Source organism: Parasteatoda tepidariorum, chromosome 9 (genome assembly GCF_043381705.1).
Source record: "Parasteatoda tepidariorum isolate YZ-2023 chromosome 9, CAS_Ptep_4.0, whole genome shotgun sequence".
Taxonomy (NCBI): Eukaryota; Metazoa; Arthropoda; class Arachnida; order Araneae; family Theridiidae; genus Parasteatoda; species Parasteatoda tepidariorum.
The window spans coordinates 75,386,621-75,413,284 of record NC_092212.1 but is presented as its reverse complement, the minus strand read 5'-3'; the positions used below and the strand labels follow the sequence as shown (position 1 = coordinate 75,413,284).

General features: G+C 29.1%; 1 protein-coding gene and 1 long non-coding RNA gene across 2 annotated transcripts in view; both read left to right on the top strand.

Annotated features, from left to right (window-relative positions):
- The window catches only part of LOC139426387 (uncharacterized), a 7,231-nt gene extending 4,965 nt beyond the window's left edge, over positions 1-2,266 (top strand). Inside the window, exons 2-3 of the long non-coding RNA XR_011637657.1 lie at positions 641-715; positions 2,134-2,266. This is a non-coding gene — a long non-coding RNA (uncharacterized lncRNA). The remainder of the gene's footprint in view (positions 1-640; positions 716-2,133) is intronic.
- Positions 2,267-5,383: 3,117 nt separating this feature from the next.
- Positions 5,384-26,664, top strand: part of LOC122272131 (uncharacterized PE-PGRS family protein PE_PGRS54-like) — a gene marked incomplete in the record, with an annotated part of 82,213 nt that continues 60,932 nt past the window's right edge. The window contains 10 exon segments of the mRNA XM_071185859.1: positions 5,384-5,466; positions 6,361-6,464; positions 12,388-12,453; positions 13,806-13,976; positions 15,709-15,870; positions 17,691-17,726; positions 19,674-20,654; positions 22,042-22,086; positions 24,934-24,975; positions 26,009-26,050. Coding sequence (XP_071041960.1) covers positions 5,384-5,466; positions 6,361-6,464; positions 12,388-12,453; positions 13,806-13,976; positions 15,709-15,870; positions 17,691-17,726; positions 19,674-20,654; positions 22,042-22,086; positions 24,934-24,975; positions 26,009-26,050 — 1,732 coding nt within the window.

Genomic DNA, 26,664 nt, shown 5'->3' with positions numbered 1-26,664 from the left:
TAGTTTTATGCTGATGACAACCAAAACAATCTGGAAATGAATGAGGAAAAACTGGATCCTACCACGTGATTTTTCAGCCAATAAAAATACTCCGACAACAAAAATATTTTCACCTGACACGTAATAATTTGAAATAATGGAATCGACAACAAAAGACAATCTCGAAAATAATTATTTTTTTAAATTTTAATTTTATTTTACTTTGTATGTCTTTTTTCTCTTCATTTCCATGTATTGTCATCCAATTCTGAACTGTGTGCCAAATTTGAAGTTTGTAGCTAGCCGGGAAGTTAGTTTAAAATCGATTACAAAATTCCACCCGGACAGACATACACGAAGGCAAGTTTATATAAACGTGGTAAAAATGGGGACTGGTAAAAAACAACAATTCCAAATCAGTTTGCATATCTTGATAACATAATAAGATGTTTTACGTCAGTTAAATAATAGTCTGTGATTTCCATAATAGCAAGGGTCTAATCTTTTCCTTAGGTTTCATTTCTCATTTAAAATGGTGAAAAATATAATTTAATGTAATTATCATGCTTTTGCAGATTCTGAAATTTGTTGGTTTTATATCTTGTTAGTCAGTGTATCTTGTTAGTCAGTGTTAATAATTTTTTTTTCATTATGTTTATAGCTTTGTTTGGTGCTGGGCGACAAGGTAGACGATATAGCGGAAGATATGGCAGAAGCATATTCGGACGTGGACACGGTTTGTAACACTATATTTAATACTTTTTACCAATGGAAACTATATTTTAAATCTAAATGAAATGCACAAATTTTGGATATCAAAAGACTTTTATTCCGTTGACTTTTTTGTCATTTGCTTCGCTTGGCGACTTGACTAGCGTTTGGGTAATAATTGGCGACATTTGGGCCCGGCTAACAGAAAAGTACCGAATAGTTATTAGCAGGAATGATAAAAGTATTTAAATGCGTAATGACTCGCACTGTTAGTTCATGTTGTTTGTTTTAAGACTTTTCTTTAATTAAAAACAAAATTTCACGTTTTTTTTTAACAAAATCGATCAGAAAAAAGCTAGATTCATCCATTTATTGAAGAAAAATGAAAGACTTCTCTTTACTTTTGAATTTCTGAGATGAATCTTTAAAGTTATTATCGTCATTACAAATGTTTGAATTTTTGCAAAGAAATGCTCTAAAGTTCTTTTCCCCGAAAATTTCCACGACACCTAACCCAAGTCCAAACTTTTTGATGGTTTTCCATTGATGGACCAACATGATCTTGATGGTAACCATCAATAATTCCATCATAAACCTTTATATTTTTGATGGTAACCAACATAAGTAACCATCTTCCCAATGTAGGAATTCGGACTGATTTATGATGCTCCAACATAAGAATAGCAACTTATTTTGATGGTTTGTTCATGTTGAACCACCAGAAATTTCCCTCATAGTTTCTTAGAAATCAAATGTTGGAACGATCATGAAAAGCCATCATCCCAATGTAGGAATTCGGACTGATTTATGATGGGCTAACATTAAAAACAAATTATTTAGATGGTATATTCATGAGAACCAGCAAGAATTCCCCTTAAACCATCATGGAAATGTATAGTTGGAACCATGACGGATCATCATGGATTGTTGGTCCATGAGAATCAAGCATCTCTTAATGGTTAGCCACCATAGTATTAAAGAAGCATTTTCCATCATGGAATGATGGAGGTTTGCGGTCATATCAAAAACCATGAACGGGTAATGGAAAACGTTGGATGATCGTGACCATCATGAATTGCACTGAAACCAACATAAACCATCAAAATGGATGGGATCATCAAAAATTTGGTCTAGGGAAGATTCATGTTTGTAAGTTCAAGAGTGTTTCACAAATTTGAATGCTTTGTTTCGTTCCATCATAACTGGTTGAGTTATAAGTCCGTAGTAGTTAAACAGTAGTAGAAGTAGAATCCGTAGTAGTTAAGATGTGGGAAAATTATCCCGGTAGTAAGAGGTCGGAAAAGAAACCTCTATTTCTCTATAGAAAATGTAGTAATATAGCTCAACTAAACAATGACATTTTTAGTTGAGCTATATTACTCCATGATGATTTTATTTTAGAAAATATTTCATTTTCTATTCTAACAATCTTTCATTTCTTAGGTATTCATGGTTCTGAAATGTTTCACCGTGCTTCCTGATACCTTCAGATGCCTATGTTATTTTAATAGTTGTTTAAATATATGTTGTTTAATGTTGATAATAATAAAGATGTACTTAAAGAAACCGACAAGAAAAGCTTATGCTTCCTTGATTTCTTCAACGTGTTTTAGTTTTAAATAGTATTTGCGGTTTGTTTATTAGTTTAAACAATAAATAGAATGGTTAATTAAAATGATTAAAATCTTTTTTCTCCCTTTTATATATATATATTTTTAGATTTTTTTGGAGGGCTATGACTAATTTTTGCTGCTGAAACTCACTATAACAATTCAGTACAATTGCAAATTTTCTTGTTTTGCATTAAAATAAAACAATCAAACATTAAAATCAACTTGCTGTCTTTAGGTCGGCTTCTCCACTATGCCTATTCTATTATTTTCTAATTGTTGACTACAGACGAAAACTATTGACTGTATAGTTATATTATTAAATTCGAAAATAGTTATTTTATTAATCTACGTTTCTACACATGAAGGCACTAACTTCACACTTTTTTTTGACTTTCAAGGAAAACAATATCAGTGAGACGTAAAGGTCATTTGCGCCACTTTCGACGCATATTGTGTGCCACCGATCTCATGGGTAAATAGTCGCCATATTGGTGACCAGTTGAACGACGAAGCATCGTTGCACGCGATCTGTTATTTCTATTTTCGATTTTTTTCTTTCTTTCATACTTTTAACATAACAATGACAACTTGTTACGCATATGAGTGTTCTAATAGGTAAAATTTAGGCTTTAAATTACATCATTTACGTATTGGAGATCGCAATAAAAAACGACGGGAAGTTTGGCTGCATAGAATTGACAGATAAATGGACTACATACGAAAACAGCAGATTACGTGAGGTAAGCTGAAATAAATTTATTTCTAATTAATTAATAATTTTGATGGGGCAAATATGTTTCGCTTTTTTTCTAATTAGTGATTTAACAAATTCAATTGCATTAATTATATTCACTTGAAAGAAATGAAAAAAAGACTTATTTTTAGCATAAAAACTTTTTTTCGTTAATAATTTAAATAAATAGACTTTTATAGCATTTAAAATTCGAGTGTTTTTGTTGTCAGAATTAAAAGTAAACGAGTGTAGCATGCTAAATCTTTTACAACAGAATAAATTTAACATTGTTGTGTTTTATTAAGGTAATCTATTTCCTCTTTTAACTCGTAGTTTCTTTATTTTTTTTATTATTTTAAAAATTTCCCGTAATGTTGTAAAATTATATTACAGTGCAAAATAAATTTTTATATTTTATAGCTAAAATTTAGATAAGTTTTTTCAAAGAAATATTTATTTTTTATTGAACAAAGCAGAATTGATTTGCTTTGCCTGATTATTTAATGATTACTTAATTTGATTTGCTTCGTCTTATTTTATAAAAGAATTATGTGTGTATTTCAATAAACTATTAACAATGGCAAATATTTTCCTCCTTAAAGGTACCTTATTAACATAATTTCTTATTAATGAAATATAAAATTTTGCTGTCACTGTCCTTTGTTATATTAATAGTGCAGTTGTAGTAGATTATAAAACACGAAATGAGAAAGTTTTAAATTATAGATAAGGTATTATTTTTACTTAATAGAATAAAAATGAAATATATAATTTCAGAGAAAAAAAGGATTAAAATAATGAACAGTCAACATTTAAGTTATCTTCAAGAATACGAAAATATTAATCAATAAAAAGTGGCATTTAAGAATAAAAACTCCGTATTTCTACATTGTAAGCATAGGAAGAGAGTTGCGGTTATCACCAAAATGGTGGCGTATTGCTGCTAAAGCTACGTATCTTGAGCTCAACCTAATTAAAGTTCGATAAAGATTTTATAGTGGTTTAGAGTTTCAAGAGTTAAGTAGAGTTTAAAGTAGAGTTCGATAGTTATGTGTGCTTCGAAATATAAATAAAAGTACAAATTCCATTTAAAACCTTTATGCCACTGCTTAGAGAAAACATAACAATCCAAATAAAGATGTCAATAATCGATTCAGTTTATTTCAAACCAATTAAATGAATATTATTATTAATTACTAAATTTTTTGAAAATGAAAACCTATGATGTTGGTTTCCAAACTAGAGTTTTTATGGACTAAAATAAACCGGCCTACTGCTTTATCTACAAAAGCAAGAGAAATGGCAGAGTTTGCAATAATAAATCAATCAAAAATAACCCACAAGCAATACTATAGTAGAGCCAACTGTAGATAAACAACACTCCGCCTCCACCAGAACTATGTTTAACCCTCGATTCAACATCAACATTTCAACTTGAGAGATTTTTATTTTCTTTTTCTTTCATTGATTTATGGGACAATGTTCAATTTACATTACACGTTTTTATTAAATTACACTACATGCCCAAATCGATAAAGATGTTATTATAGCAGCTAGTATTGTTTGCATGTATTTGTTACAATATTACACAAATTTGAATTGACTATTTATGATCATGGGTAGCTCCCATACATCTTGTATTGGAAAGCAGGATTATTAAATACGAATAACTAATTGCCAGAAACAAAATTAATGCGAAAAATAGTTAGGAAAACACTGAAAATGGAAAATTTGTAGGGTCAAAAAATATGCTTACCCAATTAGCCGCTTCTTTCGCGTAAGTTGTTCGAAATTTTTCTGTCTAATACGTTATGTATTTTAGATTTGTTTTTTACTAACCCAATAAACTTTTGCTAATTTTGATTTGTTCATCCCAATATGTTTTATACGCCTATAACGTTTATTCCTAATGGAGACAAAATAAGCGTTTATCTATTTTGAAATAACTGTATCCAGTTCAAAAGATGCTAAAATTTTAAATCCTATTAAAATATATTAGCGCATCTAATATTGATATTGTTTATCAGCCTATCATATCAATAAGTGCTAAAAGTGCTTTCTGAAAGTGTCTCAAGCTGGCAAAAGCAGTTCCTGTTGAACAGCAGATAACTGCATTACTTATTTTGAAATTCACATGTTAAAATAAATGTAACCTACAGCGACATCTATTTGAAGAAAGAATCTATAGAATAATGAAGACGGCAATAAGAATTATAAATAAAGCAATTAGTGTACCAAAAACACCATATTATTGCATTCCAAGTGGCCGTTTACCAAGATGTCATGGTAAAAAAATTCCTTTTTAGTTAGATTTTTGATCCTTTCTGAAGTGATATACTTTGGATCGATGGTTGGACTGGACTGGACTGGACTGGTATGGAGACCCAAGAAAACTTGTTCAATGAAAAATTCTGGAGTTGCTTCTGTCAAGTATGTTACATCTTTTTTAGTGTTATACCAAATGAAAAAATATTTTTATTAAATATTATATACTTATGAATTTATTGTTATTTATAAATTTAAGCAAATAAGCCTTTGGTCTGTATCTTTAACGGAATATCATTATGTGCAGTTTAAATGTTTATTTCGCAACTAAAAACAACAGTTCGAGCTTTACTATGAATACTGCAGCGGAATTTAAAATCAGCTTATTTTATTTAGCTAAAAGTTAATTTGATTTTGGAACTGTAAAAATGAAGTTTTTTGATTAAAAACGAATATGTAACAGATTTAAAAAAAAAACTGAAACATAATAAAATAATATTTATTTATACCCGGTATGTAATAAGCAGAGGAAAAATTTAAGAAATAAATTAAGCCTGCAGTTTCAATTTTAATTTGAAGTCTGAAAAATCAAATTACGCTTGTATGTTTAATTGTATCTATAATTTCTCTTTTACTAATCAATTGCAAAAGTTAAGATGATCAATGCACATTGAAAATGTTTACTTTCTTGTTGTAACAGCCCTTTAACTAATTTAATAAGCTGGCTATTGCACGCTCTGAAAAAGTTTCCAGTATTTTCTTAAGGCTGAGAGGACGCATAACTTAGGGTATGTTAAAAACTTATAATTTCTAACTGAATGAGCCTAATTATTTTCAGGCAATTTTGAATAGACTAAAATTATAGGGATGCTTATTATAAATAGCCTTAATTAAATGTTTCTTTCAATTGGATTTTTAAAATCTCATTACCACAAGCCTAAACAGCTTTAGATTTTAAAGTTACTCTGTAACTTAAAACAGTATTTTATTTTTCCAAAAAATCTAATCGCTCAGTCAAATTATCGTGAATGTTTCATAGATTGTATTGGTTTCTTACAGTGATGAAAAATCCAAGTCTTCCAATTCTTGCGATCACCGCGTGCAACATACGTCCCCCCGTTTTTTCCAAATATCTCCTAAAGTATTGATGTTTCAAAAAATATGTAAAATGTTTACTAAATCAAATTATCTACAATTTGAGATCAATATAAAACATTTACCTCAATACTTTCTGAGATTAAGCCATTCGAATGTTTAGATTTTTTCCAAAATATCTGAAATTCGATAGGTATTGCTTGATTTAACTTAAAGGGGAATTATACGATAAAGTTTGCCCGAATAATAATTGTATAGATATTTATATGTATATAGATTCTAGATACAATATTTTAGAACATTGATGATAGTATTTATTAAAAAAATACATTCAGAATTATTTATGAATTAATATGTAGTGGCGAGAAAAATTACTTTAAATGAAATTTTAAAAGCACATAATCATAAACTTAATTACCACTAGAAGACATTTTCCCAAAATGCCTAACAAATGGCAACTCGGATGGAATTATAAAATTTTCTAATCAAATATAAATCTTTTATTTTACATTTTAATCCTATAATACTTAAAAAGTATTTCTGTCATATTTTTATTAACTGTTTATTTCAATATCTTTTATAATAAAAAGCGAAAAAAAATTACACTAATAACGCTTTTCGCAATTTATTCTTTAGTTTATAAGGTGCAACGATATTCATATAAACGTACATTTTATTCACCATTGAAATAAATTGAAGAAAAATGATAAGAAATTAAAATATTTAATATAAATAGTAATCTACTTCACTAAAATGAATTCTTGTTTTCATTAACAAACAACGTCCTTAACAAGTTAACATTTACGCATTTAATATAGAAATAGAATAAAACAAATCACCAAACGATTATAAATAATTTTATAAATCCAATTAAAAAAGTTAAAAGAAAACGATAAACTCATTAATTAAAGGATCACTTCTTACATCTTTACATCTGATTTACTTCTTTATACATTTCGTTGTGCAGGTAATCATAATATACAATTATATTGTATTTAACGAACGACGTAAAAATATTTGACGACAACAGTTACAAGCTTTGCTTGTGTTTGTGATGTCTAAGTTGTACATTTAATGAAATTTTGTTAAATTATTTCAGAAAATTTAGTTTTGTACTAAATAGTAATTAAGCTCATTAAAATATAAGTATTATAAAGTGGAGGGGGAGTGGAGGTGGAGGAATTAGTTTTACGAAAAATGCTTTATAAACTAATACATTTTCGTGAATTTTATATTATTTTAAAACAGTATGCTTTTAATGTTTATCATCATTTAATAACTAACTATTACTTTAACCTATAGTTAACAAAATAATAACTTATGCTATAGCTTTCTAGTTGTAATTACCTAAGTAACTTGTGGCTGTAATTAATCTAAATACTAACTGACTTATAACTGATTACTAACAAACAACGAAAGATAAACTAAATAAAACTAACTGGTAATTAACTAACAAAATAAATATTAACTAACAAAGTAGTAACTCACGAGTGTCTATCAGCTTATAAGAGATCAACTATTTACTAATAAATAAGTATCTTACTATTACCTGATAGAAAACTTCATACGCTTCAAAAAATATATATTGAAATGACAGTTGACTTGCTTCAAGCGCATTTTTAGGATTTGCCTGACGTGAATGTAACGAAACAAAAATAATTTGTGAAAAAAGCATAAAGTTGTCATCAAAAAGCTGAAAAAATAAAGGTAAGAAGAAAAATCTCGAAAAACAAAGGAAACAGATAAAGAAGAAAAATAAAAGTTGAGAGGCACATCATAGCAAAATGTATTTCCAAGCGTTACGGAGAGGTGAGAAGGAACTAATGTCGTTAACAAGGGAATCAGCAAGGTTCCAGAGTATCAAGATGAGCCGACGTGATTCGGGTGAAAGCAATTATATCATTGTCGAATTTTAATTTATGCCCAAGATTCTAATAATTTGAATTCAATTTTGATACGCCTGAAACATGGCGACTGTCATTCAATTTTTTTTATATTTTTGAGTAGTATGAAGTTCATTTACAGTTTCAATTTCTTGGAATTATTTGTATGATTATTAATTACAAACTCTTGATATGGCTAATTAGTAACATTACATTAGCTGACAAGCAACGTTAACTTTTTTCTTATACTGAAAAAATATAATTTTTTTTAGAAAAACTTTAATTTTTTAAAAAGTTATGTAATAATCTTTTAAATATTCCTTAATTAATACTTTTGATGAAACTTCAATGCACTTTTTACTTATTTAAGTTCGATATGTAAGCTCTGTAAGTTTTGAAATCCGTTGAAAACGAGATGACACTTTTTATCACCAGTCTAATATTTACCTTGATGCATATTTTTAATTAGTATACTTTAGAGATGCAGAATTTGATATATTTATATTGTTACTAGCCGTCTTTGGTGACCAGCTTGGTCATCTTTCAAAATTATCTTGTACAGCATATAAATTTTAATTGTAGGCAAGCCGAATGTACAGCACAATATTATTCTTCAACACACTCCTCCAATTTTAACACCTTTCGCTTAAAACAATGCATTTAGCAAATTTTTTTTCACCGTCTAGTTATTACCCGCAAGTACTTTGATTTTAACTTTTTTTAAAACATGTTCACGACATTGTCAAAGTTATTTATGTATTGAAATTTGGTAATAATTTCAATTTTGTTTGGCGGCCATTAAATGACACAAACCTTAGTAAGTAAGTGACATTTCAGCACAGTAAGCAGAAAAATATTAAAACTATTTCTATCTCTATCGTGACATAAGATAAAAAAAAATGAAATTCAAAGTTTCATTACTTTCAGTACTACTTCCTAACGGACCTCTAAGACCATAACTTGAGTGTATAATTGCTTGAAAAAGATAAGCTCCAGTAAGAGTAATTGATAAGTCACCAGTAATTGATAAGAGAGTATGAGGCACCATATCATCGTTTATGTTTAAAATTTTAACACACATTTTAAAAAAAGATCAAAAATAAGTCTGAATAATTACTTCGTAACTAATTTTTTTTCGATAAAAATTCAAAATTTAATTTATTTTTAATAACTACTAAAATTATTATTAATTATAAAAATTATTATTTAAAACAACCTAACAAAATTAATAATAACAATAGTGTATGTGAATCGATAGAGAAACGAGACTTACGNTATATATATATATATCACAAGTCATAAAGAGTTTGGACGTCCATGATTTAAATAAACTGTTTTTGTCAAGGAAGAGTTAATAGAGTTTTAAATATGTAAGATATGAGAAAAAGCTACAAAGATGCCCATCCCTTCAAAAAATAAGACGCTTTTAAGATTGTTTTGAGGTTGCCAGTGTAAAAAAAAATTGCATCACGAGGTAAAAAATGGTGCTGCGTTTTGCACCAAAAATAACATCACAAATAAACCTCAATTTCAACCTCACGAAATAAATCTCATATCAAGCTAAGCATTACTTTTAGTTGAAATGTATATAAATATTTGTTTGAAGTGTAGGAAAAAAACGTGTACACTTCAAAAACAGCCTGTCTAAGTTGGTTACTCTAAGGTAGGTTTCTATTGACCTTTAAAAAGCCAGAGGTCTTCCCGTTTTTTAACGACTTTCGCCGTGTATTTGACTGCTTAAAGCTGTTTTTCACAAAACAGTTTTTAAGTATTTTTTGCTCTAATCTTAAGCGGATAAAAACTCTCAATACAAATTCTTGTTTTTGCCATGCAATTTCGTTTATTGTGAGATAAATTTATCTTTTTTTAAAAATCATTTTATGATTATTTTCTATATTTGATCTTATTTTTCAGCAATAATTTTACGGTTTTCAACATCGTAATAATGAAATTGAAAATTTCCGTAAAATTGAACACAAGTGTAATGTAATAGATTAAAATAATTATTCATGTAATAAATTAAAATAATAAATAAAATTATTTTGAAGATAACATAATGAATCTGAAAATTTCCTTAAGATTGAACGCAAATAACACAAATGTAATGTAATAGATTAAAATAATCAATAATGTAACAAATTAAGGTAATAAATAAAGTAATTTTGAAGATAATAAACCGAATCTGAAAATTCCCGCAAGATTGAACCCAGCTGTACCATAATAGATGAAAATGTGCAAAAATTTATTAGAGAAGACAAAAGAAACATTTGTTCTCCAGGTCCTGTGAAAGAAATAAAAAAAAGTAAAAAAAAGTAATGAAATCAGGGAAAGAAAATTAAAGGAAATAACTTATTTTACAATGTAGGAAACATTTCTATTGACTAGATAAATAGAAAAATGTTCTTAGCAATTTCAAGAAAAGCTTACCTTACCGAGAAATCTTTGTCAGCAATCAATTTCTGTTTTAATCACCACGAACTGTTAAAAGTATTGACTGCTCTGTCAAAATCAAGTGATAGTGACAAATATTATGAAAGCTAATTGTGAAATATCAATCAAACGTTCTAATTGGAATTTTGGAGCTATGAAAAATACCGAAAAATAGAGAGAGCTAAGAAACAGTGAAAATTTCCTAAAAGGTCATTTAACAAAATTAGAATATCAAAAAGGCATCAATTTTCTTTTTGCACTGAGAAATTTTTTTTTGGGGGGGGGATAATTTTTAAATTAATTGGATAAATTTTATGGAATCCTAAGAGTAGAAAACACAGGATTTGAAGATCATACAAAACAAAAAAATTTTAATATTACTTTTTTATGCATTAACTAGTTGTTCTCCGTATTGTGCTTAACATTTATGTGCATGCAGCAAGTAGTTCTTCTTTATATTAAACATTTATGCGCATTTAAAACATGTTCTTTGTATTTAATCCCTATTTGTTCATAAGGTATTCTTCGTATTTAGCAATTATTTGTATTCAACAAAGATTTCTTCTTTAATTTGAACGTTTCTTTGTTTCAATAAGCTCTTCTGTGTATTGAGAACTTCTTCATATTCAGTAACAAAAATATTCTATGTATTTAATAATTTTTTGCATTCAACAATGCTTTCTCTGTTTAACACTTTCAAGCCCTCTAAAATCAAGCTTTTACTAAAATCAAGTTTTTGCTAACATCAAGTTTTTAAATCCTGCAATTTTCATAAGGTTATTGACTCAGTTGAAAGTAATTTTCTCGATTAACAGGATGACTTCAAAAATAAGCAAATGCTATAAAAGTATAAAATCGAAGACAAAGCAAGTCATGAGTTCAAATTCACTGATTTCTTTCTGATAAAAATCGGAAAAAGAGAGATGCTTTGTTTGGCTTTTATTTACATTACTGATTATCTAGAGTATGAGTAGTACTTAGAAAAAAATAGTAAAGTTGAAAGAAGAAATAAAGGATAATTATACCAACTTAAAAAAAACATGATATTGCTGGTTGAAAACATTCTTTTTTAAGATTATCAAGCTTTAAAAGACATAATATTTAAGTATCTTGAAAACATTCGAATTGGAAACCACAAATGAAAAAGTCTTAATATGTAAATGGAGTTGGCGCATGTCATGTGTTTAGACTGCACTACATTTAAAAAAATTAAAAATAAATCTATGATATCTGATGGTCCTATCGGTGCTCCATGTAAAAAAGAGAACCTAAGTTTACTTTTTATGAATGAATTTAGACGAGCTAAAATACAGTGAAACTTCGGTTTGTGGAGAAATAATACCTGTTACAAAGATATTCTTTAAGTGTTATAAAGCCTGAAAGCACGAGGAGGATAAGTAAGATACAGTTTAAAGAGAAGCAATTATGGAACTGGTTGTATTTTGGCTTTTTAAATATAAAAATTTTATTTGATCAGTTAAGTCAAGTCACATGTGTTTTATTGGACCCATATGCACGTATACACTAATTTTTGATCTTCCTTTTTCTGTTCATATCCTAATTTTTGAAATTAATTAAATAAATGTCTTTTTCAGTTTCTAACAATCTTTATTGTTATTAAGAATCGTTTAAATAATAAATTTTTTCATTGCTATACTATTTTATCTATATGTTGCAGGTCAATTAGTTGATGAGCACGATTTACTTGAAAACCAAATAATTTCTGAGGGACCTAATGACACTGGTGCATAAAACTTTTGTTTTTTTTAATTAAAAAATTTTATTTTTTAGTCAAATATGCATTTGAAACAATAAAAATGTAATTTAATTTATTTTCCTCATTTTTACATTCAGTCAAATATCGTATTTTGATTTTCCTGACTAAAATTCATTCGGAATAACTAAACATTACTTCCAAAATTTGGACATTGAAATACTCAGGAACACCTCATAATCTCTAAGCGAGTTTTCCACCGAAATCAACATTTCGGTGGAAAACCTGAGAAAGTACACCTTTGTATGAACGCGTGCAAAATTATAAATTAAAAAATTTAATTGAACAGCCCCTTTTTTCAAAATCTTTAAGTGGAAGAATTTTCAGTAATGTTCGAGCAAAAAGCTGCCTTTTGAAAGAGGAAAGTATGTTTGAAAATAACGAGAACATGCAGCTTTATTTGATTAAGTGAATTTCCTTTCCGTGCCTTTAATAGCTGTATTTAAAGCTAGTGGTATATTTGTGCCAGTAACCTGCTATATTTGTGCCAGTCATGCCATAGATTGAAATCATTATATAGAGCATCAGCCCCAACGAATAAAGTGGGCCAGCTTTTTAAATTTAAAACAGAGCATTAAATTTGCACAATGCTTCTACTTTATGGACCTCCTTTTCATATCCTGCATGAGCACTGAAATCAAACATCGTTGCTGAATTCAAAAGGAACAACATCAAACGAGCATGATGTGTTGTTCTAGGTTCTTGTCAGTTAGCTAGTTCCTTTTTTAGCACACTTCCGATAATTATTGCGAGGAGGTAATTTCTGTTCGGAATCGAAAGTATTCTCTTCAGTGTATCCATAGAATCTTCTTTAGTCAGTTTCAAACTTCTGACTTTGATTTGCAGGGTCTTAAAACAGGCTTAAATAATTTTTCTAATTCATTATATGTCAAGTTCTCTAACAGAACTAGCATTGTCAAGTGCTATTTAAAAAAACAACAGTAAAAGAGATTAATAGAACAACAGGGAATACCAGAATGATCCCAAAATGGATCGTCCTCCAGGATAACGAATTTTATAACATTATACCTTTAATCTTTTTGCGTGGGTTGAGAAAAACAAAGTAATGGTTACATTCATGTTTCTTTTAGTTCTAATTCAATTTTCTTTTCTTTACCTCGATTCAAGTATAGTTCTCCAATTTCATAATACTGTGCTAGTATCCGAAATGATTTCGAAAAATTGAATCTCCGTAAATTTTCTTAAATGTAACTTAGTATCCAAATATTGAATTCTGAACTCCTAATATACTTTGAAAATGCAACTTTCGAATTTAATGGTTATTTAACCGTGTATGGTGTTTTTTTACCAAACTTTTTCAGGTAGTTATGACGGAGGAGGTGAAGGATTTGATAGAGCAGAAGGTTTTGATGGAGGTGGATTCGATGGAAGAGAACGAGGTTTTGTTGGAGAAAGGTATTTTGGAAGAGGACGAGGTTTTGGTAGAGTGGGAGGATCGTCCTTCAGTGAAGAAGGTAGATTTGGTGAAGAAAGTAAACGTCGTAATATTATTTTTCAGCTTCATGGACATTTTTTTTAGTTTCATGTATCTGCAAAGTTCTAAAATATTAAAATACAGCTGATTCATTTTCTAACGGATAGACACATTTCATAATAATATTGTTTTTCAATACAATTATTCAAGTTAAGTTTTATTTGGATTTGATAAGTTGTGTACAGTTTTAAATTATTCATTTTGTATTTTTTTTACCATTTTTGAAAAGAACCGAATTTAGTGATGTCCATAACTGCTTTAAGTTCCATTCTTCGAAGAATAGATAAAAACAAATAATATACGCGTTTTACGAAGGGTTGACAAGAGTAAGAGGAGATCAGATGATGTAGTTTTTTCGACTCTAACCCAGGGATGATCTCTGGTCAGGTTCTGCTGTAGAAATATTCTTTAGGAACGATTCAATCTTCGTGGCATGACATCATTTTATTTTCTTTCTCTAAAAGTTGCCACGAAGTTTTTGTTATAACTAGGAATTCGTGACATGGTGAAATATATGTCGCTCCATGTACCGTGGGTTCGGATCCACCATGTGCGCTTCGTGAAAGTAGATATCAAAATAACCTACATATTTTGATATCTACTTTCGTTATTAAAATCTCGCGTTATTAAAATCAAGTTATAGGCTTACACATTATCTTTAGAAGACGACAGTTTCATTTGATGAAATAGAAAAAACTGATACGAAATCTATAAACACACGGGGGAGAGCGAAAAATTAAAAAAACAAACAAACTTCAGCAGTCAACTCACTACGGGGAATTTGCGATCGCAACGCTTAAATACGCCATCTGGGGAGAAGACCATTTCCATTCTTTTGGCTCTACCCCTTTCCCTCTCCTCCTCTTTTCAGTTGTATAGGAATGGTCTTCGATATTTTCCCCCTTTTTAATATTTTTCGTATTTAATTGTCTAAATTTTTTTTTTAAAATTTTCAAAACGCTTTAGCTTAGAACTATGTTCTATGTAGTTTTCAGTTCCATATAGTTTCCTAACTAGAAATTTTTTAATCTATTTGAAAATCAAGAGAGAAACTGACGTACTTCTTTATCCTATGACTTTATTTTACTTTATAACCGTCGTTGAACAGCCGACCCAATTTCATGGGTTTACGACTACTTACGTTCAACTCCGTAGCCTTGTAATTTTGAACCAATCCAGAAGACAAGGAAACTCCTGGATCAGTACCCCCAGAGGTATTGATTTGTTGTGGAACATGGAGGACTTTGAGACTCGACAGATTTAACGTGCATCAGTCACCATTTACTACACGGGGAGTCTTCGGCCGGCGAGGATCGAACCCACGACCTCTTGGATATGGGCCCAGCGCACTACCGACCAGGCTATCCCGGCCTTTTATCCTATGACTCTCCCCATGCTAATGGTGAAAGCATGCAAAGTGTTGCCATTGGTAAAAAATTTCTGCTCTACGCCACATATAGCCCATTTCGATCGCCAATACTGGCCTATCTCCAAAAGGTAGTGTCCCCTCTTTGGTGGTTGCAAGAATCTCCACAGTCAACGTGCTAGACGCTGAGCCCTAGAGATTTCGCATTGGTTACAGACTACCGAGAGGGCGCTTCAGTAGGAGACGGCCCAGTATTTAAATGGCGCTACAAGCATTGTGTTGACAACATCAAAATATGTATATAAAAAAAAACTCTTATTACTATAAATAAATATTTACAATATCTCTTGTTATAAATTTTTAGGTTCTGATGGGCGCGAAGAAAGCTTTGGTGGAGGAGGAAAGAGCTTTGATGGAGGAGGAAAGAGCTTTGTTGGAGGAGGAAAGAGCTTTGGTGGAGGAGGAAAGAGCTTTGGTGGAGGAGACTATGACTTAGAAGAGGGCTTTGGTGGAGAAGGAAGTTATGGTAAGGAATAAAAATACTTAAAATATCAATCTTTCTTATTTTTCTGACTGAGTATTCTATGCCTATTCAGAGATTCAAAATTGAAAGCTAGTTTTAACACACCTCATATAGAGAAGAAGAAGAAGTTTTTTTTTTTTTCATTTTTAAGTTAGCATTCAACATTCTTTATCTAAGAATAAAATAGCTTGCTTGCAATAGAGGATTTATAAAGAAAAATTTTAAGCAATGAATCGAAGCAACTTTTAAAATAAAACATCTATTTCATATTTTGAAATTATAAAACTTACCTTAAAAAGTCTTAAATTAAACCTTACTGTATTTTTTTTAAATAATTATTTGAATAATTAATAATCTCTTTTTAGAAATGATCTCTAGAGTAGACCATCCTCGATGGAATAACGCACCATCAAATGTTTTGGGTGAAACAATTTTTTTTATATTTTTAATGATCAAAAGCAAAACGCGCTTTTTTCTTTCTTTTTTTTATGATGAAAAGTACGGCATTTAACATTATGAGGAAAGTAGTAAAGCCAAAAATTTTGTTTTTGCTCTATAAAATTTATGAAGTATTTTGACTAAAGACTACGTTATTTTTTATGGTCAAAACAGAAATAAATATTGTTTTTTTTTATATGAAAAAAAACATGTCTCGTAACATTAAGAAAAAATAATATTTCATGTCTAAAAAAGATCTTGGAATATTCTAAAAATCACCTTTTATTCCTTTAATGGTAAAAAACACTCTTGAATCTTTAAGTTTGAAAATATGATATTTAACATTATTAAAAAAAATTAAATTAAGAAACTTGATCTTTGTGCTAACAAACAAATTGAAATATTTTGGGAACACAACTTTTAATTATTTAATAACAGAAAAAAAAACTTTTGAAATTTTTATGTTTAAAAGTATGATATTTAACATTATTAAAAAAAATAGAAAATATATAAAAGTATAAATTGCATATGTAAATTATATATTTCCGGTATTTTAGTATTTGAATCATAGTTCTCACTTTTTTCTTCCTAATGACTTCGAAACAAAGAGAATTGGTTCTCAAATAAAAAAAAGAAAAACAACATAGACACCACCTGTAGTTTTCCCATTTTCTTACATAAAGCCATATTTCAGAATAACTCCTTAATCATAGTTTTCTTCAAAAGGATTTGGAAGAATTATTTAAGTGACATACCATAAAAATAAAAAATACCATAAAAATTTGTGGCGTGACTGTCACGAGATGTTTATTTTTTATTTTGGTTCATTTTAAATGGAATGAGCCATATTTCTTAATTTATATTTGATGAAGATTATAAAATTACGTAACAAAAACAGTGATTATGTAGCACTCTGTATGTGAAAAATAAAACACATAGGATGAAATAGTTGAATTTTTTTTTTTTGAAATGAAAAATTGATAGTTGAGCAAGTTTTTAAATGCAAATTTGAAATTCATTTGTCATAAAGTAATAATTTTGAAAATATTATTTAATTCAAAATGTACCTGCTTTTTTTTATAACTGATGCTATATTAATTGCGAAGTTTAGAGTTTATATTAAATAAAAAAATATTTTTTGGTACTTGAGCTTAAAAGTAGTGCATTTTTGTATACTAAGGTACTAAGTGTGTATTTTGGTATTTAACAATTTTCCTTTCTATTTCTCCAACAGGATTTAGAAGTCGCAACCTGCTTTCATGTAAGATCATTTTTACAATTTTATTTTTTGTTTTATTCGAATATATAAAAAAAGTCAGTGCTACTTTTTTGATAATTTCTGATTGCATTTAGATTAAGTAAAATTAGATAAACGTTTGTTTCAGATGACAACGAGGAAGATTCGAAATTTCAAGAAGACAGTAAGTTTATTAATTTTAGTCTTCAGACATTTTATAGCATTCTCCGAAAATTAGGTTCAGTGTTGAAATATATTTAAGCTAACTTGAACCTTATTATCATGTAAATTTGCAGTAAACTTGATAAGGTGTTAATTTAAACCATGTGTCCGGTTCGGTTTAACTACGCTCAATAATATGGTTAAACTTGCTACAAACAAGGTTGTGGTTGTTACAAAAAATACTGACATACGATACCGGAAGTATTCCCAATAACAGCGAGAAAGAATGACATTGATCAAACTTCATTGATTTATTTGGTTATTATTATTATTGATCGGTTATTATTATTATTGATTGGTTATTATTAATAATTACCTACTATTCACATTGACCGTAACAAATACAATCTTGTAACGAAAATTATTTTGAACCATACAAAATATTTTTTGATCGGTTATTATTATTATTGCTCCGTTATTACTAATATTGATCGGTTATTATTAATAATTACTGACTATTCAACCGTAACGTATGCAATCTTGTAATAAAAATTAGTATTTTGAACCATACAAAATATTTTTAAAAATTATATTCATACATATCATTTACTCTTTTAAACTATGTTCTATGTTAAACAAAAGCACACAGTAACTCAGTAAACACTGATAAAATAAATTTGGGAAAAAACTGTTTTGTGTGCGTAAATGAAATATTTTTTCTGGCTTCACCAAACTTGGTTCAAATTCACCAGGCACTCTGACATTCTGTTCACTTTGCTTTTGTTTTTTTACCCATTTTGTTTCTTTATAAAATGCAGTACTATTTTCATTGAGTTATACTTAAATTACATTTATTAAGACACAAAAAATGCAATCTGTGTGAAAAATAATATTTTTCTAAAGAATTAAAATGGTGCATTGTCCAAATCAATTGCTCAGATCATTTAGCTGAACACTACTTTTTTTATGACTTTTGTTTTATTTGCAGAACTTGAAACTTTAATACATCATAAAAACATATGATTAATTTTAATTTGAATAATTATGCGTTATTGAAAAGGGAAATTATTGATAGCAACATCAAGCTAAAAATACTAGCATAGTTTGAAGATTTCTCAACAGAAAGTGTTTACTTTAATTAAATTACTAATATTTTACAGATCTCAAAACTCTTAAAAATAACAGAAAAATAAAATTATTGAAACTATGCTTCTCAGTGTTAACTAAAAATGTTTATTAAAATGCTACATTTACACACCATTTACCAAAAATGTGTCAATGAAAACAATGCGCGTTAGATGTGATTACAACGTGAAATTCATCATTTGCTAGAAGTTATTTACAAGTTTAAAACAATTTTTTCTATAAAAAGTAAGAAAAGTGCGCGAAAAAGAAATGTTTCTAAAAAAAGTAAATTTGGGTGCTGAGAAAAAAAACAACTCAGTTATATTTAATGTGCTTTAAATAAACCATAGACTTCCCTTACAAAAAAAATTTCTTTAGAAGTTGCTTTGAGGTTGAAAGTTGCAAAAAATACGCATGTTGTAGAATTATGTTTGGATCTAAAAATAACTTTATAAATCAACCTCATTTACTCTTCATAAAATCCACATTATATGTAGCTCAGCCGTGCTTTTAGTTGAAATAGGGTGACATTATTCACACCTTTATACTTATTTGATTGAAGTGTAGAAAAAATAACCGGTACACCTCAAAATCAACCTCTATAAGCTGACAACTTTATAGGTAAATTTTCTGTCAACCTCAAAACAAACTGAAGTGTGAATAAAACAACTTCATACACCTTGGTTATAAGCTTTGGGAGGTTGGTTTCTTAGAGTTGTTTGTAGAGTCATCTTTGAATAAACCTCAAATCAACCTTAACACCGCAAATTAACCTCCAATAAACCTCAAAATCACCTTAAATTTTTGTAACATTTAACCAACTTTTTTTTAAATATTGTTACAGGAGCTGAGCATACAAACACTTCTCTCGTTGAAAATAATGCTGCTAATATCACAAATGGAATTCATCGTAATAATACTGGTGATATTTTAAAAGTATCATCAAACTCTTCGGTAGAAGAAAGTAAGTTTCGTGGAGAAATTTTCTCTACTGGAATGAGTTCAAAAACTGAAAATGGCAAAAACCTCATCTCTTATGATAATGCGTCTAATGAACTAGATAACAGCCAAGGGAGCTTCTTTCATCAAAACGTATCCTCAAGCAATTTTAAAGAAAACAACACATTCGAACAAAGTAATAGCAATAGTAAACAAGGCTCTGAAATTGTAAGTGGCAAATCCTTCTCACTTATGGCTATTGAAAGTGACAGTCACAAAACATCTTATAATAATACAGCAAATAATAGAATAAAACACAGGCCTAATGTGAAAATAAATGATTATGCAAATCATGGGGATATCAGCAATCATAATTTGAAGTATCCAACAAGCGAGCCCAGCAATAATCGTAGCAAGATGCAACAGTATTTTTTTCAACCCCAAGAAATAAGAGATTCAATGATTACAAACAGCTCACCTTATTTGATGACGTCAGAGTATAGTAAATATTCTAATGTAAATAGAGATGCCATGATTATGGACGACCTTAAAATATCTGTAGATTCGAAAAAAGCAGAAGGAAAGTTATTTGGTGACCGAACCGGTAGTTTTGGTAGTAAGATAATACCATCTTTTATAACTAAACAAGAAAATAACGGTGCTTCAGCCGTAAATGCTGATATGGATCATGGTGTCAAAAATAATTACGGAGAATCTCATAATTCAGAGTATGACTACGGTTCTTTACCTGTAATTGAGGAAATGAATCATCGAGGAAAAATTAGTAATAGATTAGCGAAGAGGAGTAACAGAGCTGTTGATGGAAACTACGTGGCCTCTAGCATGTATGGTGTTAGACGTCCTGCAAAAATAATGGGTAATACGGGTAAGTAAAATAATTTAAGGTTTTTAAACATCTTCAAATATTGCCTGGCAATTACGAGAGAAGCATCCGATCTCACAAAAACAAACTTGCTGAGAGCGCATCTCGTGATTGACCAAACTGCAATTACTTTCAAATAATTGTACGATTGTTTTAAAGCAACAGTTTTTAACTAAGGAATTATTTATTGACTAGCAACTTTAAATTCTTTATATTTATTATTATCTTTAATCTAGGGCAAAGATAATCTACTATTATCTTTGCCCTAAAATGCTTAGTGTTGAACTGTAATTGGTAATTATGATCTTTTTGCTCTTTTTCTTTTTCTATTCTTTGTTTTAACGGTGCACCTGGGTCACGTTTACATACAGGGTTTACCGTAATCACCACTTTTCATATAAACTAAACTCAGTGGTGTGACAGTCCATGTGGAGAGCCAAGGCTTACTGTGCCGATCTTCTTGATCTTTGGGCTCTGGGGTGCAAGAGCAGATGTTTCAGTTGGGTGGTCAGCCCAAAGGGGAACCCCTAATGTTTTGTTCCCAAACGTCCTTGATACTCATTTTATCGACCCACTCAAGGGATGAAAGGCTGGGGCAACTTTACCCGACCCTATTATCGAAAAAAGGACCTGCAGCACGACAGCGCGAAGCACTACCAATCAGACTCCGGGTGTCCCACTTTTCAAATTTTTGAATTACTGGTCAAAATGAAATCATGAAAGCTATTCGTAATTTAATAAATTTATATTTCTCATTATTTTTTAATGACTAAAAACTACTTTTCGTTTTGTTTTCTTTTATGTTAAAAGTATAATACATTCTACAATAGTTACCATTTCTTGAACTGATTTTTGTACTTATCGAAAAAAGTTCTTTTAATTGTGATTAATTAAAATACCTTCATTGTCGTAAAAATTAGCGCACTTTTAAAGTATTCAAAAGGAAACAGTAGAAATTAAAACAATAACTAATGCTTAAAAATCAGAAACATTTCATTTGTCGTTTTTTCTGCTCGAACTGTTTGCAGCAGAATGCTCTAATGTCGACAGTGACATTCCCAGTGCTCTGAACTTACAGTATATAATATTTCATCGCTCTTGGTCGAGTCTATAAAAGACAGACAAACAAACAGACATTCACTTGCATATATATATATATATATATATTATGTAGTATAACTTTAAAATTATAATCAAGTTTCCTTTATTTATTGTTCGATATTTTACAAGAATAGATTATAAAAATTTTCTTATTTTTTCTTTCATAAAAAAGTTAATTATTTATGCTTAAACAGAATAATAAAAGGACTATTTAATTTTTTGTAAAAAGGTAAAAAATTCAGCTATATCAGTTAAATAATAATTAAAAAGATGCAATTATTTTTTTTAGCTTACAAGAAAAGTAGACGCCGTGAGAAAAAAAAGTTTGGATATGGTAAATATTTGAATTATTTAATTTTATTTAGCAACGACTAATATTCATAGTTAGCTAGATCTTGACCGCAATAGTCGTATTGTTGGTTATATCTTGTTCGCAATGGTAATGATTAAAAAAAACATTTTTTTCAGAAATAATGACATAAAAAAAACATATTAGTACATGATTTGAAGTGAAGGTTACTAACGAAATTTTTTAGCATTTTCCACAAATCAGTTTTAGGCCTGACGATCATGTTTGTCTTGTGTCTGCAGAAAGAATATTGACGGTGTTTGTTGCTTGTAGTTTCAGAAAAGTCAGGGGAAGGGCAAGTAGTCAAATTCCTTGTAGAAAATTATAACAATTTAAATTCTTTGACACATTTAGTTTCCATTGATATATAATAATATCGTTTCAATCATGTTCTATTAAAATTTAAGAACAAGTGCAAGTCAGTTATAGTTTAGTTAATTGATGGGATTCCTCCATAATTTAGCCGTATCGCAACAACTATAGAAATTTCTTTTGCCTATAAAGAGTAAGCAAAATTTTAGGATGTAAAAAAAATGCTTGTTGGGACACTTCTTTCTTACAAAGGAACGTATCTATTACGAATAGAACAGCATGTTCTCAAAGTTATTTCTGCCTTTGTCTTTTGAAAGACACATCAGTCTGTTCAAAAAATATCTGATCTTAAGTTCGACAGCCAGTCAGAAATTTTGTCCAAATATTATAGTTTATTTTACCCATGTACAGTGAATAAAGTTTCAACGGCAAGTGCTGTTTATTGATGTTTATTAGTTTGACTGCTGTGAAATACAATAAATATTTTTCACTAAAATTTATCTTTCCTCAAGGGGTAGAGCAAATTAGTTATTTCTAAGCCGATTTCGTTCTCATATCTCAAAGCAATCTGAATAGAGACAAATAACAATGGCTTAAGCAATTACGAGTAGTTGGAGAGCAACTGTGAACAAGAGGGAAATTTCCTTAATGAGAAGAAAAACTTGCACAGTGTCGATATAGTCAGGTGTGTGGTCATATATAAATAAATACAGGCAATAGGGAAGTAACAGTGTGCTATATATCCAAAAAATTCATTCAAATCTCTCTTGCGATTATTTTGTCCGCAATGGTCGTTCATAGTTTATTTTAGTGTTCCTTGAAGATATTAAAACAATTCTCTTAACTCTATGAGCCTTATTAAGAAGTAGAGCTGAACTAAGAAGAAAAAGTGGCTCAAAGTATATGAATGAAATAACGTAGTTGAGATTTCAAACAATTTTAAAATCAAGTTTACTTTGCATATTTTACTATTCATTAAAAATAATTTACATTTTTAAGGACTGTGTTTTGTGTAAATATAGTTTGCTAAATTCGTACAAAAATGGAAATTTTGCAGCGTTGAAACATTGAAAATGCAGCATATCATTATCTTATAATAAAAGCCGTCAAATAATCTCAAAAAAGTGCAGCATTCAAATTACATAAATAAAAAAAAATTATCCGTGCGTAGTTACAACGACTATAAAATTACTTTTCTTGCACTGGCAATGAAGAGCTGAGTAAAAATGAATTGCGTTTTTGAATCGGATAGGTACAACGAAGATGAAATAAGAATGCAATCTTTCAAATTAGAAAGTTAGTCAAAAATGAGAAATGGAAGCTATTTATATGAATAATTATAATAATTTAAATCTTTATTTAGTTTTCATGATGCTTAAGTTATATGAAACGCTTGTCGTACGTGGTTGCGATATCTGTGATTTTTTTTCTTTTGTATTAGATAACTCCTGAGAAGTTTGATAATTACTACGTCATTGTTAATGATTCGAGATTAGATTGCAACTAGGGGAAACAAGGCAAAGAATGAAATTATACAGGAATATAGATCATTTTGTAAAGATATTTCGCTAAAATCAAAACTTTTTTTTAAAAATTAACTTAATTTGATTGATAAAGAATCATTATTTGTAGATGGACAATTAATGTCAACTTTACAACAATGTCTCTGACATGAACTGATAATACGAAAAATATTTCGTTCTGTCATATGTTATCAACAACTGATAATAAATAAATAATTCATACTTTAGAGACATTTAAAATAAATTATTATTTAAATGATCAATTGTTTTATTGATTCTAAACAGGTTTTAGTTTTAATATCAGATGCAATATTTGTTAGGATATACAAAAACAGTTTTACTAAAGAACGTATGCTGGTTATTTGCGTAATGCGAAATAATATTTCCTTTTAAGATATAAGAGGAACAGGTGGTGGTATGTGTAGGTTAAACTATTTGTTACTATTATTCCAGCAGGGTAAAAAGAAGATGCTCTTTATTTAGACATATTAGAATATTGGAATTACATAGCAGAGAACTTTACTAAGACAATTGTGCTCTACTATTTAATGTTAAACAAAGATCTTTTGGCATGCCGTTTGGCATGGCGTTGATTAGCAAGTGTTCTGGCATGCATTAAAGAAGGAGCTCCTTAATGAAACATATTAAAATATTTGGAGGGCATAAAATCACACTTACATCACTATGTGCAACTATTTATGTAATTTTAGGGGAATGTTTCAGAAGTTTTTCCCAATTATTTTTTGCATCATATGCAAAAAGGGAAACATTGTTTGTTATAATAGATAAAAAAATATATCGAGGAATTACTCTGGTACTCATGTTTGTTTAAAGAAAAAACTTAAAATTTTTAGACTTGCATTCTTTAATTTATTTTTAAAACAGGATGAGAATTAATAATTATGTGACGAGGTTTCATTATAAATAGTGAATTAAGAAAGATAATTTAGACGTAGAAAAAAACTAATTTAATGCTTTTTATAATACATATATGTAGGATATGGTGTAGAAGATCAAAGTTTTGGAAGTGCAGATGATGGTTTGTATCGTTTCATAATTTTTTTTGTTTCATATTTTTTGTATACCTGTTTAGGGCGCAAAAAGCAAACGGATCACAATGAATAAATTCCGATCTAATGATCGGATTTTTACGTTCTAGAACTCAGTCTTAATGGCTCAAGAAAGATGACCTCAAATATACTAATTAATAAGTAAAGACGTTATTTTAAGTTTCGAAATCAGGCACAAAATTTTTACTCTCTCTTAATAAACATACCTTCTTTTAATGGATTTTTATTTCTAACTCCCAAAATATAGGAGGTACCTGCAATCTGGGAAATATGGTCGAAATAGATTACATTCTTCAAAGCTGTCTTTCTGTCTTCAAAGCTTACAGCTTTTGATATTAGTTTTACCTGTTTGCGTATTTCACCATATCTCGTGAACTTTTAAAGTGAATTGAAAAGTTTTTACACACAATTCGTTAACCCAAAAATAATTTCATGCAAAGAAATAAAATTTAATAAATATTTATTATTTTTATATAAGAATGGTCTAAAAAGTTTTGAATTATAAAGCATGCAATATTTTGCATTATTTTAAAGAATATAACTTTACGTGGCAAAATACAAAATTTGAGCGAAAGTGGCCGAATAGTTCCAAAGAAATCGAATTTTAAGTATCTGACTTTTCTGAATTGTCATTTATGAATGGATGAGTGAGAGACCTCAGACACCCAGCTACATAATTTACGACTATGACTATCATGACTACTAGACTACTTTTTGTTTATAGTTAAAAAATACCAATGTATGTTCTTGGTTGTAATTAGAACGTCAGAAAAAATAATATAAAAGGGACACATGTGTCAAACCTGCGTTAAAGGTTAAAGAGTATGTTGTGTATGAAATATGTATTTCATTTTACAACATATGATTGTATGAAGAAAAAGTGGTACGTGAAATTTCATAATTTTTGTTATTTTTTATTCATTTTAATTAATTCCTTAGTTTTAAATACCATAACTACTATATTGCTAAGAAGAACTCATTTTAAATTTTTTATATATGTAGGTTATGATGAAGGATTTAATAGCTTTGGAGGTAATCGTGGGGGTAGGTGTCTTTCTTTTTCTTCTTTTTTTGTATTGTGTTTACATACATGCTACGAAAAACAGTCATACAATTCATGTAAGGACTGATAATAAATTTGAACTGACATTCGCAGGGTTGCCACGCGCGCCTAAACATGTAAAAATCGGTAGAAACCTAATTCATTTTTATTCCTTAAATCTATTTTATTATTAATTCATATTCACCACCATGATTTACAATGTATCTTATATTTATTTGAAGAGATAGTATTCCTTGCCTTCAATTTCAATATGAAAATAGAAGAAGTATGCTAAGAAATGTTATAATTTTTTTTTCACTTTTGATAGTTTTTTTTTAAATTAGTCCCTACTTTTTACAGTTTTAGGCGCATATGGGACCCTTGTATTTGTGATCGACAACTGATAAATATAAATAAGTCAGCCATACAGATAGTCTGAAGCAAATTATTATTTAATTGGCATGTAAGTTAACTGTTTTTTACTGTTTTCAACATCATTTTATTTTATATATTAAATGCATAATAGGAACATTTTCTTTACGTTAATTTGATTCTTTCCAAATAATTCTCTGTTGTGAACGAGTACATAATTTACAAAGAAACTGATTTATATATA